At 36.0% G+C, this 14,472-nt stretch overlaps 1 protein-coding gene across 17 annotated transcripts in view; it reads left to right on the forward strand.

Moving 5' to 3' along the window:
* The window catches only part of DMD (dystrophin), a 1,014,969-nt gene that overhangs the window by 247,634 nt on the left and 752,863 nt on the right, over window positions 1–14,472 (forward strand). For all 17 annotated transcript variants that reach the window (XM_015884249.2, XM_015884262.2, XM_032449414.1 and 14 more), the window contains exons 5-6: window positions 2,685–2,777; window positions 11,373–11,545. In XM_015884249.2, coding sequence (XP_015739735.2) covers window positions 2,685–2,777; window positions 11,373–11,545 — 266 coding nt within the window. The remainder of the gene's footprint in view (window positions 1–2,684; window positions 2,778–11,372; window positions 11,546–14,472) is intronic.

The raw sequence follows: 14,472 nt of genomic DNA on the forward strand, positions 1-14,472 counted from the left end.
TAAATACTTGACTAAAGAATAAAATTTCTGGAATCAAGGCAGTTTTGTTAATGTGACTTGGACACTTATTTAGAGGTTCAGCTCCAGTATGGAATGTATTTCAAATCCACTGCCAGCAAGTGTTTGAATAATTTATCCATAATGAATGCCATTTGAAGACTGATCAACACGTAGAATTTTATAGTAATGCATGGTGTTTAATAAATGCTTTTAAAAATTATTGTCAAAATCGACTTTTCAGGCCAGAATCTTGTGCATCTTTTTAGAGTAAATATTCTAGTAAAATCTTCATTGTGCAAGCATTCTAATGGGTCCATAACTTTTGCAGACATTTTCAATGGCCAACTAATTATACTGTACATCCTCCTCAGGAATAAATTCAAACGTTCACTTAAACTTGACTGTAAGACGTGATGGAACAGTGATAATGTATTCTGTGCTGCATTTGATATTGGATTTCTTGATAGCTGCAGTAGGTCACTAAACATGCTTGAGTTCAGCTGCTGAATAAAGACATTGATTTTATAAATCCAAGGTAATGCTTATCCATCTAGAGATTTGTGCATAAATGAAAGTGACCTTATAAGACTATCATGAAGACCTATAGCATGATTTTTAAATGAAATTTAATGCAAATAAATAGGAGGCAAAGCTTCTAATTCTTCACAATTTGCAGTATATGACATTATTGAGAAAAAAAAAAAAAAGAAAAAGAAAAAAAGAAACCAGCCATACGTTTCACAATATGCAAAAAGATTTTTATTGGACACATTTTCACATTTCACATTTTCACAGTAAATATTTTTAAAAACATTTAGTAAATATCAACCAAATCCATTAATGTGCTTTTCATTCAGTTTCCAGGATAATCCCTTTCAAATGTAGAAAGAAAACAAAGCACTGATTGAACAACATAGAACAGACTGCATCCTTTTACAAAGTAGAGTGTGTACTCTGTGTGGCCATTATATCCGTAAATTGAAGATCATAAAAGCTGTGCAAAATATTTTTGATCAGATCAGGATGAAGCTAAAAGATGTGCTTTTGAAATAGCTTCCTCAACCTTCAAAATAATCTCAAGTGTGATTTCTATAGAACTTCAGAAATGCAAAATCAACAGTGCTATGGATATTTAAAGCCTGTAACTAATGGTAATGTTTCCCATCCTTGCTCAGAGATTGTGCACTCATTTAAGACTGAAAAACGCCACCACTTCCAATCAATCAATTCTACAGATTTTGATTTTGATTTTTTTTTTTCCCTATGGTTATTCCTGTTATTCAGGCAGAGAATTGTTGTAATGTGAACTCAGACAAAGTTAAAGGAGACTGGAAAGAGTTCTTCTGTTTCAGTTAAACAAATATAGTCTCTGTGACAAAGATTCAATTTCCAAATACAGGCAGAGGATCTGATGTGTAAAACTTGTAGCTGGTACCCTAATAAACTTCGTAGTGGATCACTTGCTAGATGGACCCCAATGATGGTTAGGATATAATACTCCGTTTGGGAAATGTTCCAAGACACCATTGACTAGAGTGAATAGCAACTAATACATTTCTTAGGGGGAAAAAAAAAAAAAAAGAAAAGTATTAATTGTTAAAGAAAAAATTTCAAGCTCTCGCCAAATACCTGTTTCGTATGCGATTAGTAAAAATGACCTATCCATCATTGTACTGAAGGTAACTTTAGGTTTCAGTTTGCAAAACCTTTAGTTATTGCATAGATGTAACTTCAAATAACTACAGATGTATAATAGAGATATGGAACGACTGCAATTTGTGAAGAAGCAAGGTATTTTAACATATAAGAATTAGTTTTTATATTAGTTTTGACCACGCGGGGGGAAACAAACTAAATCTGTGAAACAGTGGGGAAATAAATTCCGAATCTTAGTTTCTCCCCTCCCCCCCCCCCCCCCCACCACCTAAGGTGTGTTTGTCTTGCTCTCCCAGTTATGAATTGGCATTATTTTTTAAATAGCATAAAAAGTGGGAGAGCATGAAGGACCATTTCACAAGTGGAATAAAAAATATTCCAGGTTGGCAATTGCTGATGCATTCTGCAATTAGAAATGCATAATATAATTGTGGAAAATGACATTGCTTAACAAAGAAATATGGAAAGAGATGTGTAGATCACAGTCATGCTTTTTTTCTGTACTCTAAAATAAATTGTGCCATGCCTTCTGCATTGCAGAATTTTAGAAAGACAAAATTAGTTCTATTTTAATATAAATATGTAGAATAGTATCTTAATTCTTGTAGGTTCTTGCAGAGCCTAGATATATGTGTTGCTTTTACCAAAGTATGATACATAAGGTGCTGAAGAGAATAATGTGGAACTTTCCTATGTTAACCTTTGGGATTGTGATTTGTGATTGTAGAACCTTATTATAAAAGATTTTAAAATTATTATTTACTATTACTTTTAATTCTTTGTTCTCACAGCTGAAATAATTGGAGCTCTAGATCATCGCTTGCTTTTTGCTAGCACATTATCTGTGCCAATTATAAAATATGAGCTGGACATTTTATAAACAGCAGATACAAAATGCAAGATTTATCCTAGCCTGTTCCTAACTCTCCCTCACCCCGAAGAAAGTTAATTACCAAATGTATGAAACTAATACCAACCTCTCATGCTTGCCATTAATCTAATACCGTTTTTAAAAACATTTTTAATAGGTTGATTTGGTAAATATTGGGAGCTCAGACATCGTGGATGGCAATCATAAATTGACCCTTGGTTTGATCTGGAATATAATCCTTCACTGGCAGGTGAGTGGCACCACAGCATGTTTTCTGTGATATATTTTTATTCTTATACTTAATTCCATTACTATCCAGCTTCAAACTACTAAATAAACATAGACTCTGTAAGCAATATAAGTTCCTAAATCAGCAGGTTTTATGAGTCTGTTTATGCATCATCTAGGATATTAAGTATCTTAAGAAGATATAGTAGGTTTCAGCAGCAGCTGTTTTGACTGTAATTTCACAGCTAGACATTGCAAGAGAGTATATAAAACAGTTATTGTAAGAAAAATGAATAGACAAAACTAACGTGGATATATAGCTTTCATAATCCCATTTCCTTTAAGAATCTTAGAATATGAATCATAGAGTCATAGCAACACCACAGTTGGAAAAGACCTCCAAGATCATCAAGTCTAACCATCTACCTACTACCAGTATTTCCCCAATAAACCATGTCCCTGAGTCCAGCATCTAAATGTTTCTTGAGCACCTCCAGGAACAGTGACTCAACCACCTCCCTGGGCAGCCTGTTCCAGTGCCTGAGTACTCACTCAGTGAATAATTTTTTTCCTAATATCCAACCTGAACATCCCTGGCACAACTTGAGGCCATTCCCACTTGTCCTATTGCTAATTACGTGGGAGAAGAGTTACCTTCCACCTTGCCTCAACCTCCTTTCATGTGGTTGTAGGGATCAGTAATGTCTCCCCTGATCCACCTCTTCTCCAAAGTAAAGAAACTCAGTTCCCTCAGCTGCTCCTTATAAGACCTGTGTTCCAGACCTCTCACCAGCTTTGTTGCCCTTTTCTGATCAAGCACCAGGGCCTCCATGTCTTTCTTATATAGAAGGCCCAAAAGCACTCAAATTGTTCCTCATCAGAGCTGAGTACAGGGGAACAATCACCTCCCTGTTCCTGATGGCTGTTATTTCTAATACATGCTGGGATGCCATTGGCCTTCTTGTCCACCTGGGCATACTGCTGGCTCATGTTCAGATGAGTGCTGACCAACACCTTCAGGTCCACACAGTCCTCCAGCCACTGTGTCCCAAGTCTGTAACATTGCCTGGGGTTGTTGTGGTCAATGTGCAGGAGGCAGAAGGAGTCTTGTTGAACTTCATTCTATTGGTGCAGCCCAGCTGTCTGGTCTGTCCAGATTCTTCTGAAGAATCCTTCCTACCCCCAGGCAAATCTTTACTTGCTGTTATTTGCATACTGTCTGAGTTGCTCTCAGTCCTCATACCTAGGTCATCAATGTATATATTAAACAGGATGGTTGCAGTACCAAACTCTGGGGAACACTACTTGTGACTGTTCACCAGCTGAATTTAGTTCCCTTTACCACCAGTCTCTGGGCCTGGCAATCCAGCCAGTTCTATACCCAGCCAAGAGTGTATCAGTCAGTCTAAGCCATGGGTTGTCAGCTTCTCCAGGAGAATATTGTGGGAGGCAGCGTCAAAAGCTTTGCTGAAGTCTAGGTAGACTACATCAACATCCTTTCACTCATCCACTAGGCAAGTTACTCAATTATATAAGGAGATGAGGTTGGTCGAGCAGGACCTGCCTTTCACGAACCCATGCTGTCTGGGCCTGATCCCCTGGTTGTCTCACACATGCCATGTGATCTCCCTCAAGATGATCTGCTCCATAACCTTTTCTGGCACCAAGGTCTGCCTGACAGGCCTGTAGTTCACTGGATCCTACTTATGACCCTTCTTGTAGATGAGACTCTTTTAATTTAATTAAATTATCATATTTCATGCTTTCCACAGCCAACCCATCTTTCCAAGAATTATTCTAAAACCCTAAAAAATTGCTTTCCAAACAATTAATTGAAGCAGATATTGGTCATTTAGCTTCTTTTCATTTTAGAGAGAAATGAGAAATTATGTTATAGATAAGTCAACATGTTAGATGGAGACGCTTTGGAAAACAAAGTGTGGGATAGCAGTAAAATAAACATTTGGAAGGAATTAGCATTTAGATGCTCTAAGTCTGTGTGTTTCTATGAGTCTAGGTTAACAGCCTCTCCATTTGTGCTGGTTCAGGTCTCCAAGTAATAACCTAGAAGTTTATGTAGCATTACATGAAAATATAGTGGGAAACAGAACCTAAAGGAGTTTTTATTAAAAACTAAACACTCCTGTCAGAAAATCACATGTGTATAATTCATGGCCATAGGGAGCAATTCCTTACTAATTTTACAGGATAAGTTGTAATGAAAGCAACTGAGAAAAGCTGCAAATTGTTAAATCACTTCTATCTCTGTCTCACTTCCCAATACTTTTAGTTTAATTGCACAACACTGTTCTAAATTACTTACTAAGAGCAGGTGGAAAATGAAACCTATCCGAGAATCTTCTACCAATTATTCTGGAATCACTGTGCTTTAATTTATATGAATTATGGACTGAGATGAGTAGTGACTGTTAAAATTCACATTTTCATTAGTTAACATTTTTTACCTGAAAAGAAGTGTTGAATATGTGCCTTAATATGATTAGTACTTACTAATTTTTCTTTCACATTTTCTCAGCATTCCTCATAGTTTGGTGAGGTTTTTAATGATCAGCATATGAGCTTAGGATACCTGTTCTTGTTTGCAGTATATAGGTTCTTCAGGTGTCAGGAGTCCAGTGACAGTGATGATACCAGTAGCATCAGCTGAATTATCCATGTATGAAAAGACCAGGGACCATATTTACAAAGTAGGGATTAATAATGTGATGCTTTCCTGAGTATTCATTATTCAGCCCATGTTCAGTCTATAGTGTTCTATGTCAATCTATTTATGGGATTGCTTAAAGGATATAACCTGCAGATTATGGATTTGTCTTTTTATTTGAAACTTTATAATTAGATTCTAATTTGGATAGAACTGAATGTCAGTTTCTATTCTAAACAATAGATAAAGCTGTGTTTTGCAGGAAGACATTGTTATATGATAATGCAGTTTCTGCTGAATAATGAATAAATAGAAGAAATATAAAGCCAGATTTGTGCATAGGATTTTCTCTTTTTAAACAGTACTCTGGAGATGTTGGTTTGCTGCATTTTTCCCTCAAAGAACTGAAAGTTGAAACTGCTTATTTACACTATTGTGGAAAAAATCTTCATTCTTTCCCATTTTTTTCTTTCAAGTTTTGAAGTGATTTGCATGAATCTAGAACGTTTGTGATTGTTCTGCTTTGTTCTTAACTTGGTACTATTTTACAGTTTTACAATGCTTCTAGTGAAACAAGTCCATAAATTTCTTAAGGATGGGTCACTTCTTCCTCTTTGCACTATTTTCCCTGTCACAGACAGTTCTTCACACTAGGCAGCCGGAAACATGACAAGCTGTTGTTAAAACTAAATTACAAACTCAGGGCAACCAAAGTTTTCTGCCAGTTCTTTACCATTGAGTAAAACATTCCTTTCCCTATGATTTGTATCGAGTCTGCTTTATGTATGAGGCCAAAAAAGGCCTAAATACAATAAGGGGCTGATTTTATGTATGCTATTGTTGCAGTCTGTGCTTGACAATGCAATCCTGCTTTTGCAAATGATTCCAAGAGCTTTCAGTGCTAAGAAGAGTCACCTAGATGTACACCTGCATGCATGCAAAAAGCAGATATGAGTTGTATGGCAGTTAAATATTTTTATTTTTTTTTTCTGCAGATGAACAGGCAAAAAGCTTTTTCAGTTTAACATGCTGCAGCCAGGCTGACATTAGGACAGAACTACAATTATATATGACAACAAGACCACCTCTTACAAAAATGTCAGGCTCTTTGTGTGAAACATAAAAGACAGAGAGAGAAGTGAAGGAAGAAGTGTTCATGAAAAGAAAGTGCTTCACTGCTGGTCGGAGTGGGTATCAGAATTCTCAGTTGTGGAGGCACTGCAGCAGAAAAGATTTGTCTCATTCTTGCCACTCTTATTTCTGTTCAGTAGAGATCTTGTGGCTTTCTCTGTACCCTGTGGTGATTATGTCCTTTCTTATCTAGCCTGTTTTTCAAATTATTATTAGAAGTTTCACTCAAATTTAACCATGGTTCTGAGTTGAGCACCTGGTGCCTAAGCTCTTTGTGGTACTGAATCTATTAGGGTTTCTATTTCTTTGAAGCTGCTGCCCTCTTCCTCACAGTTCTGTGATCTCAGCCTCTCTGCTCAATTAACATTTAAACAAAAAGAAAACAATACCATTAATTCCTAAATTGTTAAGCTTGACAAAGAAAATCTCTCTTAAGAGCAGAAAAAGATTCTGTATGGCAGTGTTCAATGCTTTCATTTTTTATAAGAGCAAACCTGTTTTCATAAATGGAATGAAAAACCAAACCTAACAAACATCTTTTGTGTAAGTCACAAAGAAAATGCTGAAAAAGAGCAAAGTAATAGCAATATGGATGAGGAAAATATTCCAGAGAGATATATTCCACTTAGCCTTCTTTGCAGAGCTATTAACAGTTTCAGACTTCTCATGCACTTATTGCAGAGCCTGCACTTTAATTGGAATTAACATTTTACTTTGAAATACAGTACTGGAAATGAAATACTATCAGTCTTATTATTCTACCTCAAATCAATGAGTAAAGAATATCCCCTCTTTGATGGGTGTCTGGAACATCTATGAAAATGTTCTTTAAAAAGGAGATATTTAAAACGTGCTTTAAAAGAGTTGAGGGGATTCTGGCTATAAAAAAAAGTAATCCATGCAGTCAGAATATCTGAAATATAGTAGGTAAAAAATACTAAATCATTCTGTCAGGGAGCTGCCAGTCCCTGTTTGACTGAGCAAAATGAAAATACCTTAACGTCATGAGTAACATTCTAAATTCTGCCCTACTTCTCTCCCCATCTTATAGTGGCTGGCATAGTGAATCTCTGTACCATTCCAATAAAATGTTATGCACCTGTGCTTTTGTTTCTGGTGTGCAGCGTTCCTAGATAGCCCGCACCTACACAAAGGCTCCAGGGCTTCCTGTTAGTCTAGCAGATAGATCAGAAGTCCTCTGCAACAGCGGGCCAGACACAGATGTGCTGTTTTCAACTGTCCTTTTGCACCCAGTGCCAGATGCTTCCCAAACCATCCAAAGTTAAAGGGTTTTTTAGCTCTTAGTACCTTGGAGTCTTTGACTTTTACATTCCTTAAAATCTAGGCCTCTGGATCGTGCCTTCTCTTGTGACCATTCTATCTGCCATCTTATCCCCTTCCTTCAATTTCAGCCTCTCCAAACCCTAGTCCACAGCTTAAGCTGAAGTGGGTGCCTTAAGGCTCCAAGGCAAGCTGTGTACAGAGGTACCATGCTCAGTGCTTGGTTCACATCTCCTTGAAGCTCCCTGAAGGAGGCACATTTATCTGGTAACAGCAAGGAATGGAGGAGACCTCCCTGGTGGTAAAGGTGGCAGGGCAAGCTCCTTCCAATTCCAGCTGCCTGGAGATGGCCTCTCCCTGCCTTTGTGCTTCAGGTGTATGCATCTCAGTGTTTTTCTGTGCGATGAGAGGTCGTGTGCCTGTTCTGTTCATAGCCCTTAGTTTATCACTTCATCATGTTGGAAGTTACTTGTGGTGGTGTTTATGCTGCCCTTTCCCCCTTCCTATTCAAAAGCAGTTTTTCTTATTACAATAGTATAGGACTATTCCCCAGGAGGAACAACTATTTCTGTTTTCCACCATTTGGAGTTTCCTATATATTATAGCTTTGTTCCTGTGAAGATATATGGCAATAGAAAGGAGTGGTAACAAATAAATGAATATCAGAGGTCACCTGCCAGCAAGATGTAGAACTGCTAGGTGCTTTGAAATGAGTGTAGTTTTTGAGGTTGGATGCTGAGGCAGCTTATTTCAGGGTGGAATCTATCCAAAAGCTCTTGAGGCTGACATACACACGTTTCTAAGTACTGCTTTTTCTGAAGGGGGCATCTTAACTAAGAAGCCTTCAAAAAGTTTCCTTCTAAACTTAGTGCCAGCCTGCTCTTTCCCATTCAGCTGCAGACTTGCCTTAAGGCCAAGCCATCCCACTTGCAGCTCCTTCAGTGTCTACAGCAGTGCAGGGTGCTGCTGTCGGAACAGAAAGGATGGAAGTGCTCAGGAAAACAAGGAGGCTTCCAGCTGCAGAAGGGGAATAATTCACTGTTTCTCCCTGAATAAGAAGCAATCTAGACCTTCAGGATGAGATCAGGCCCTTTTGCTTTTTGTTATTTTAAATGCCTGCAATTCCCTGGGAGTCAGGAAAAAATAAAATAAAAAAAAAAAAAAATTAAAAAAAAAATTGCAGTTTTCTGCAAAGAAATGCAAGAACATTAAAGGAAATCTTTATCTGCTGTTAGAATATTAATCTCAACAAGATGAGTTTGAAGCTGTTTACTCAGAAGTAGAAAGAACTGGAGAACTTCAGGCTGCTTCTCTTTAAATCATAAGCAAAAAAATAATGAGTTTGCCTGGATTCATTTGAATAGTTGCCTCCTTGGCAGCCCATTGTTTTATTTTAGGGCTAATTTACACTTTCACAGTGCTTACAGTTCATTTATACTTTCTGTTGCATTACTGTCAATGCAGACATTTGATTTATTATTTGTTACTAAGGTTTTGTACTTTTAATTCTTATATTTTTGATTCTTGTTTATGCATAAATTCAGCTATCCCACAAAAAGAACATTGTATTTTTTTGAATGCTATGGTTTATTTCTTATATTCAGAGACACCAGTACTCGTTAACACAGAGATACTACAAAAATCCAGAGTGAAAAATGAAACCATACCGTGCAAGTTTTTCCATTACCACAATCTGAATATTTTGTAGGCTTTCATGTTGTTTAAGTGTGGTATATTGGAAGGTTGGACTATATGATCTAGTAGGTCCTTTCCAACCTTGTTATTCTGTGATTGTATGGTTCTATAACAAATGTCGCATTTGAAACTGTTCTTCTTTTTAGCACCTGGATTCATGAAGAACAAAATTTTATAATCTTGTTGTCAGGAAGTTTTTTTGTGTGTGGAAATACAGGAGTTGAATTCCTTGCTTCTTGCTGGATTATTTAAATCTAATTTGGCAAGTCTCAATAATAAACACTGAAAAAATTAAGAAGAAATTAAGGATACTCAAACAGACACATAAAGCTAAACTAAGTAGCATATTTACTAATTTTCCCAAACTCTTTACTTTCTGTCTTCTGGTATAGATTTGGAGGAACAACAGAATGCTGTTATTCTTATCTTAGTAGCATTTGTACCATTGTCGTTGATACAAATTATAGTTGTAGATCAAAGGCAAGATTAAGGCCTGAAAATTTCATAGTGGGTCAGTTTCTCCTCCTCTCGTCATCTCCAAAATTAAGAAATTACAAGATTAATTCTGTACGTGTATCAAAATGAAAAATTGAAGGCATTAATGATAGTATGCATTTCAGATGTAGAAACAGGAGATTGTTTTATTATTCACATCTCCATTCAATAATTGATTCAAGGGATTGGATTGATTAGTGTCAGACTGGATAATAAACTGATACCTACTGGTTTTCTGCAGTACATTAGTAATTATTATTATTACTATTATTATTTTGTAGTTGACTGTGCTTTGCGATTATAGCTTGTGCATTGCATTACAGGTTTTATTATTAGAACGTGGCCAATCCTTGTCATAAACTAAATAGTGCACTAACTAGATGTTGTTTTCTGACTGATACGGATTGCTGAGCAGTGCCAGTGAGAATTAAAAAGAAATACTTTGGATGTGTCAATAAGTAAAAACAACTTTATAGTTAAATTTTATCTTAGAGAAAATTTTTTAAAACCTGCCACGCTTTCCAAGGTATGTGGAGAGCACAGTGATTTCAAAGGGAATACTTTACAAGAAAATAAATTATGAACATCTCTTTCACAATAAAGAAGTTGCTAAGAAATATATTAGTAGCTACTATATCAAACTCCTGGGAAATATTTTAGAAACCCTCTGAATTAATTGCTCTCTGTAAAGTAATAACTAGGGATAGGTGAGCTTTCTCTGATGAAGGAGGAAAATTAACTTTCTGAAACAAAATTCAAAACATGCAAGGTATACATTGTTCCTTTAATATATGCAGTGAAATTCATTTTTCATCCAGTTGCACATATTGAAATACAGTTTACATGCTGAAATAGAAGATACTGTGCTCTCTACTGTTCTTATTTATTTTCCCTTTGTACATATTTCAACTTTGTCAATGAAAGAAAAATGCTTTTCATCATTTTATCAGCCTTTATTATAACATATTCTATTAACTAAAGATGCATTTCTAGAGGGAAAAAAAAACTACAAAGAGAAAGGCTGCTTTTGTATGCATTCTGTTCCAATGAGTAGTGCATGCAAATGTACATTCTCTGCTTGCTCATGGAGCGCTTCATGTGAAACAGTGGTGATTATACTGAATGTGCTGGCAATGGCAAGTCAGTGTCAGTTGTTTTTATGTATTCCAGTTTGATCGCTATCATTGTACTGTGACACCAAGTATGTTCTTTGGTTACCTAGGAGGTCTTTCTTCAGTGCTTCTATCTAGGCAATTGGAGTTTTCGTGAGTCAAAAATAGATTCAGCTTTAAATAAGGAAGTTCAGTCATTAATGAGATTCTGGCCTTTTTTTTTTTTTTTTTTTTGCAGGTCAAAGATGTAATGAAAAACATCATGGCTGGACTGCAGCAGACAAACAGTGAAAAGATTCTGCTTAGCTGGGTCCGTCAATCAACTCGTAATTACCCACAGGTCAATGTTATCAATTTCACCAGTAGCTGGTCTGATGGATTGGCTTTCAATGCACTCCTTCACAGTCACAGGTAGGAAAACTAACTTCTGATTGTTTCAGTGAACTTATAACAAATGGCTCCAGCAGGACCTGAGGATGGTGTATCTGTTGTGTGATTTTCAGTGTCTACTGGGTAGATTCATTGTCAGACTGAAAGAGGAAGAGGATCTGAGCTTTCCTTCAATGTAAGTGAAGATGGTCAGCTCAGATCCTTTCCTGGAATTTCAATGCATAGCAAGTTGAGAGTCTGATAGAGGATCACAGGCTTGGAAACTTTTGAGAAAAGCAAGCAGTAAATCCAAAATTAAACCTTTGAGGTTGACCTAGAGGGAAAACATTTTCCTTTAGGCACCTAAAGAGGCACAGTGTAGTGCTTGTTGAAAGCCTCTGACAGTTGAAAGTATGGATTGAAAGTATGGATTTACCTTGAAAAGACAGAGCTAGAGAAAGTAGCCTTTATTTACAAAACCTTTTATGTTGCTCCCCAGCTGATATTAGTATTCTCCCTCTCTTAGTAGTTGACTTGTTCCAGTCTATGCTATATGAAACTTTAGAGATTCAAAGTCTTCTGGTGGTTCTGTATACTTGGATTAAGGAAAAGATGCAAGCCAGTCTATTTTAAAGGTCTAGCTGGTGAGGTTCTTGGCACTACTGGTTTCAAAGTAACACTTATTTTTAAATGTGGAAAGCCTCCTGATCTGCCTTTCATACTTCTGTACTTCTCACCTGAAGAGGATAAACCTAGAAGGCAGCTGACTGCTCCAGACTGTCATTTGAGTTTTTGAACAGGCATGAATATGTTCTATTTAGCAACAGGTAATTGGAGTTTAGAAAATATTAGTACAAGCCAAGCAATATTTTTTAGTTGCTAAAAGCCTGAAATAAAATTTCACAAAACACTTCCGAAAGTACAGCTAGAGACTGTACATCTTTCAGATTCACTAGTGAAGATCTACAAGTATTTCCAGAATTTTCACTAGCTCATGTAACTGTTTCTGGATGAAACTGTCTGGTTAAGGTCACTGCTGTCATGATGATAATACTTTGCCAGTGGAGTCCATGGTTCTACACTCTTAGATATATTGTTAAACTGTATTTTGGGAAATGTGTTTGGAGAATTCCATCTTTAACTAGACTCTGAGCATCTAAGAACTTCATGCTTTGCATTCAGAGTTTGATGCATCTACAAAGCTCGCCTACTTTTGTAGTGGTGATTGTTGTTGGGGATAATTTGCCAAGGAAAATCAACCACTTAATTGTATAACAAAATGCTCATTAACTGGCTGATGAGATACATGCAGATAATAATTACAAGATCATGACAGTCTCAAACAAATTCATTTTACTTTGGTAAATACGTGGCTAACATTACATTTGTTACTACTGAGATGAGTACTCAAAATGGTGATATTGCATGGTCAATAATGCTCTTCATTTGTCATAACAAAGTGTTGGTTTAGATTTGTCTGTTAATAACTCATTTGTAGAGCTAATTACTAGCTACATCCTTAGAAGAATGTAGCCTTCTTTAGGCTAATTAATTTTAGAACACACATGTGCATTCTCTCTTTTTGATCATACATGCATCTTAGTGTATTAATTTTAGATGAAAGCTCATGAGAATGCAATTTTTATTATTATTATTATTTCAGGGAAGTAGTTAATGCAGTTCAACAAAATCTTTCCCTGGATCTCCCAGGGTGCTGTTTTCACTGCACTGTAAGAACTGAGGGGGAAAACGTAACGCTTAACTAAGGTTACAGCAAATACATATGTAAATTTAGGCTCCCTGCATATCATTATTCCTATAAATTGCTCTTCAGCAGTTACCATAAGGTTTAATGTGCTAACGATATGATCATTACAAGCTATTCATTTCATGTATATGTTATAGATTGTGAAACTGGAAAGTTTTAATCATAAAACAGACATTTTGATTTTTCCTTCTATATGAATGTTCATAAAGCACTATAAAGTTTTTCTTTTTTTTTAAGGTCCTGAAGTAGTCTGTTTTTCCACAAAAATTGTGCAGTAATAATTTCAAAGTAAAGCAATAAATACCTATGCAGATGCTTCAAGAGTCATACGTGACTTTCACTACAAAATGAACAGTTGAGACTTGGCATCTAGTGATGAAGTCCCTAGAAGGACATTTATATATTACAGTAGAGTGTCAGACTGTTCCAGAAACAACAATAAAATAAAATAAAATAAAATAAAATAAAATAAAATAAAATAAAATAAAATAAAATAAAATAAAGCAAAGTAAAATAAAATAAAATAAAATAAAATAAAATAAAATAAAATAAAATAAAATAAAATAAAATAAAATAAAATAAAATTAGATATATCTCAAAGGGAAAATATCTTAAAAATGCCAGAGTAAGGGTATGCTAAAATTATACTGGATAGCTAATTGGTATTGTAATCTCAAAGTCTAGAATCAGTAGAATTGTTTGACAATTTAATGGTTTTAATATATGTTTTAGCAAGTCAGTGTAGCAGAAGGCCAAAGTTGTCATATGTCTTTTCACTTAGATGTGATATTGGGCTGCCTGTTTCCTTGTCAAAGTATCTGATACTGAAATACTCAAATTGCCTGCTCAGAAATACTGCCTATCATCGCCTGGTGCCTAAAATCAGTAATCAGAAATTCCATTCTGTCCAGCTCTATAAAATGAGCTCTTGATATGTAAACAGAGGCTCTTATTTAGCAGTCCTTGGCTTGGGATGCAGATAGCTGCCTGCATCCTACTTAAGCTAGACAATTCTTTAAGTGTCTGTAAGCTGTATCTTATCCACTGCTGTCTTCTCTTCAGTGCAAAGCTTACTAGTTGTGAATGTTTATTTCCTACTCACTGAAATTAATGTGCTTCATTCAGTTTCACTGTAACATAGCAGCAGAACATCTTTGCTCATCTTATGTTCACTGTCATAAACCTTGCATAGCATTCTTCA

This window comes from Coturnix japonica, chromosome 1 (genome assembly GCF_001577835.2).
Source record: "Coturnix japonica isolate 7356 chromosome 1, Coturnix japonica 2.1, whole genome shotgun sequence".
NCBI classification, from domain to species: domain Eukaryota; kingdom Metazoa; phylum Chordata; class Aves; order Galliformes; family Phasianidae; genus Coturnix; species Coturnix japonica.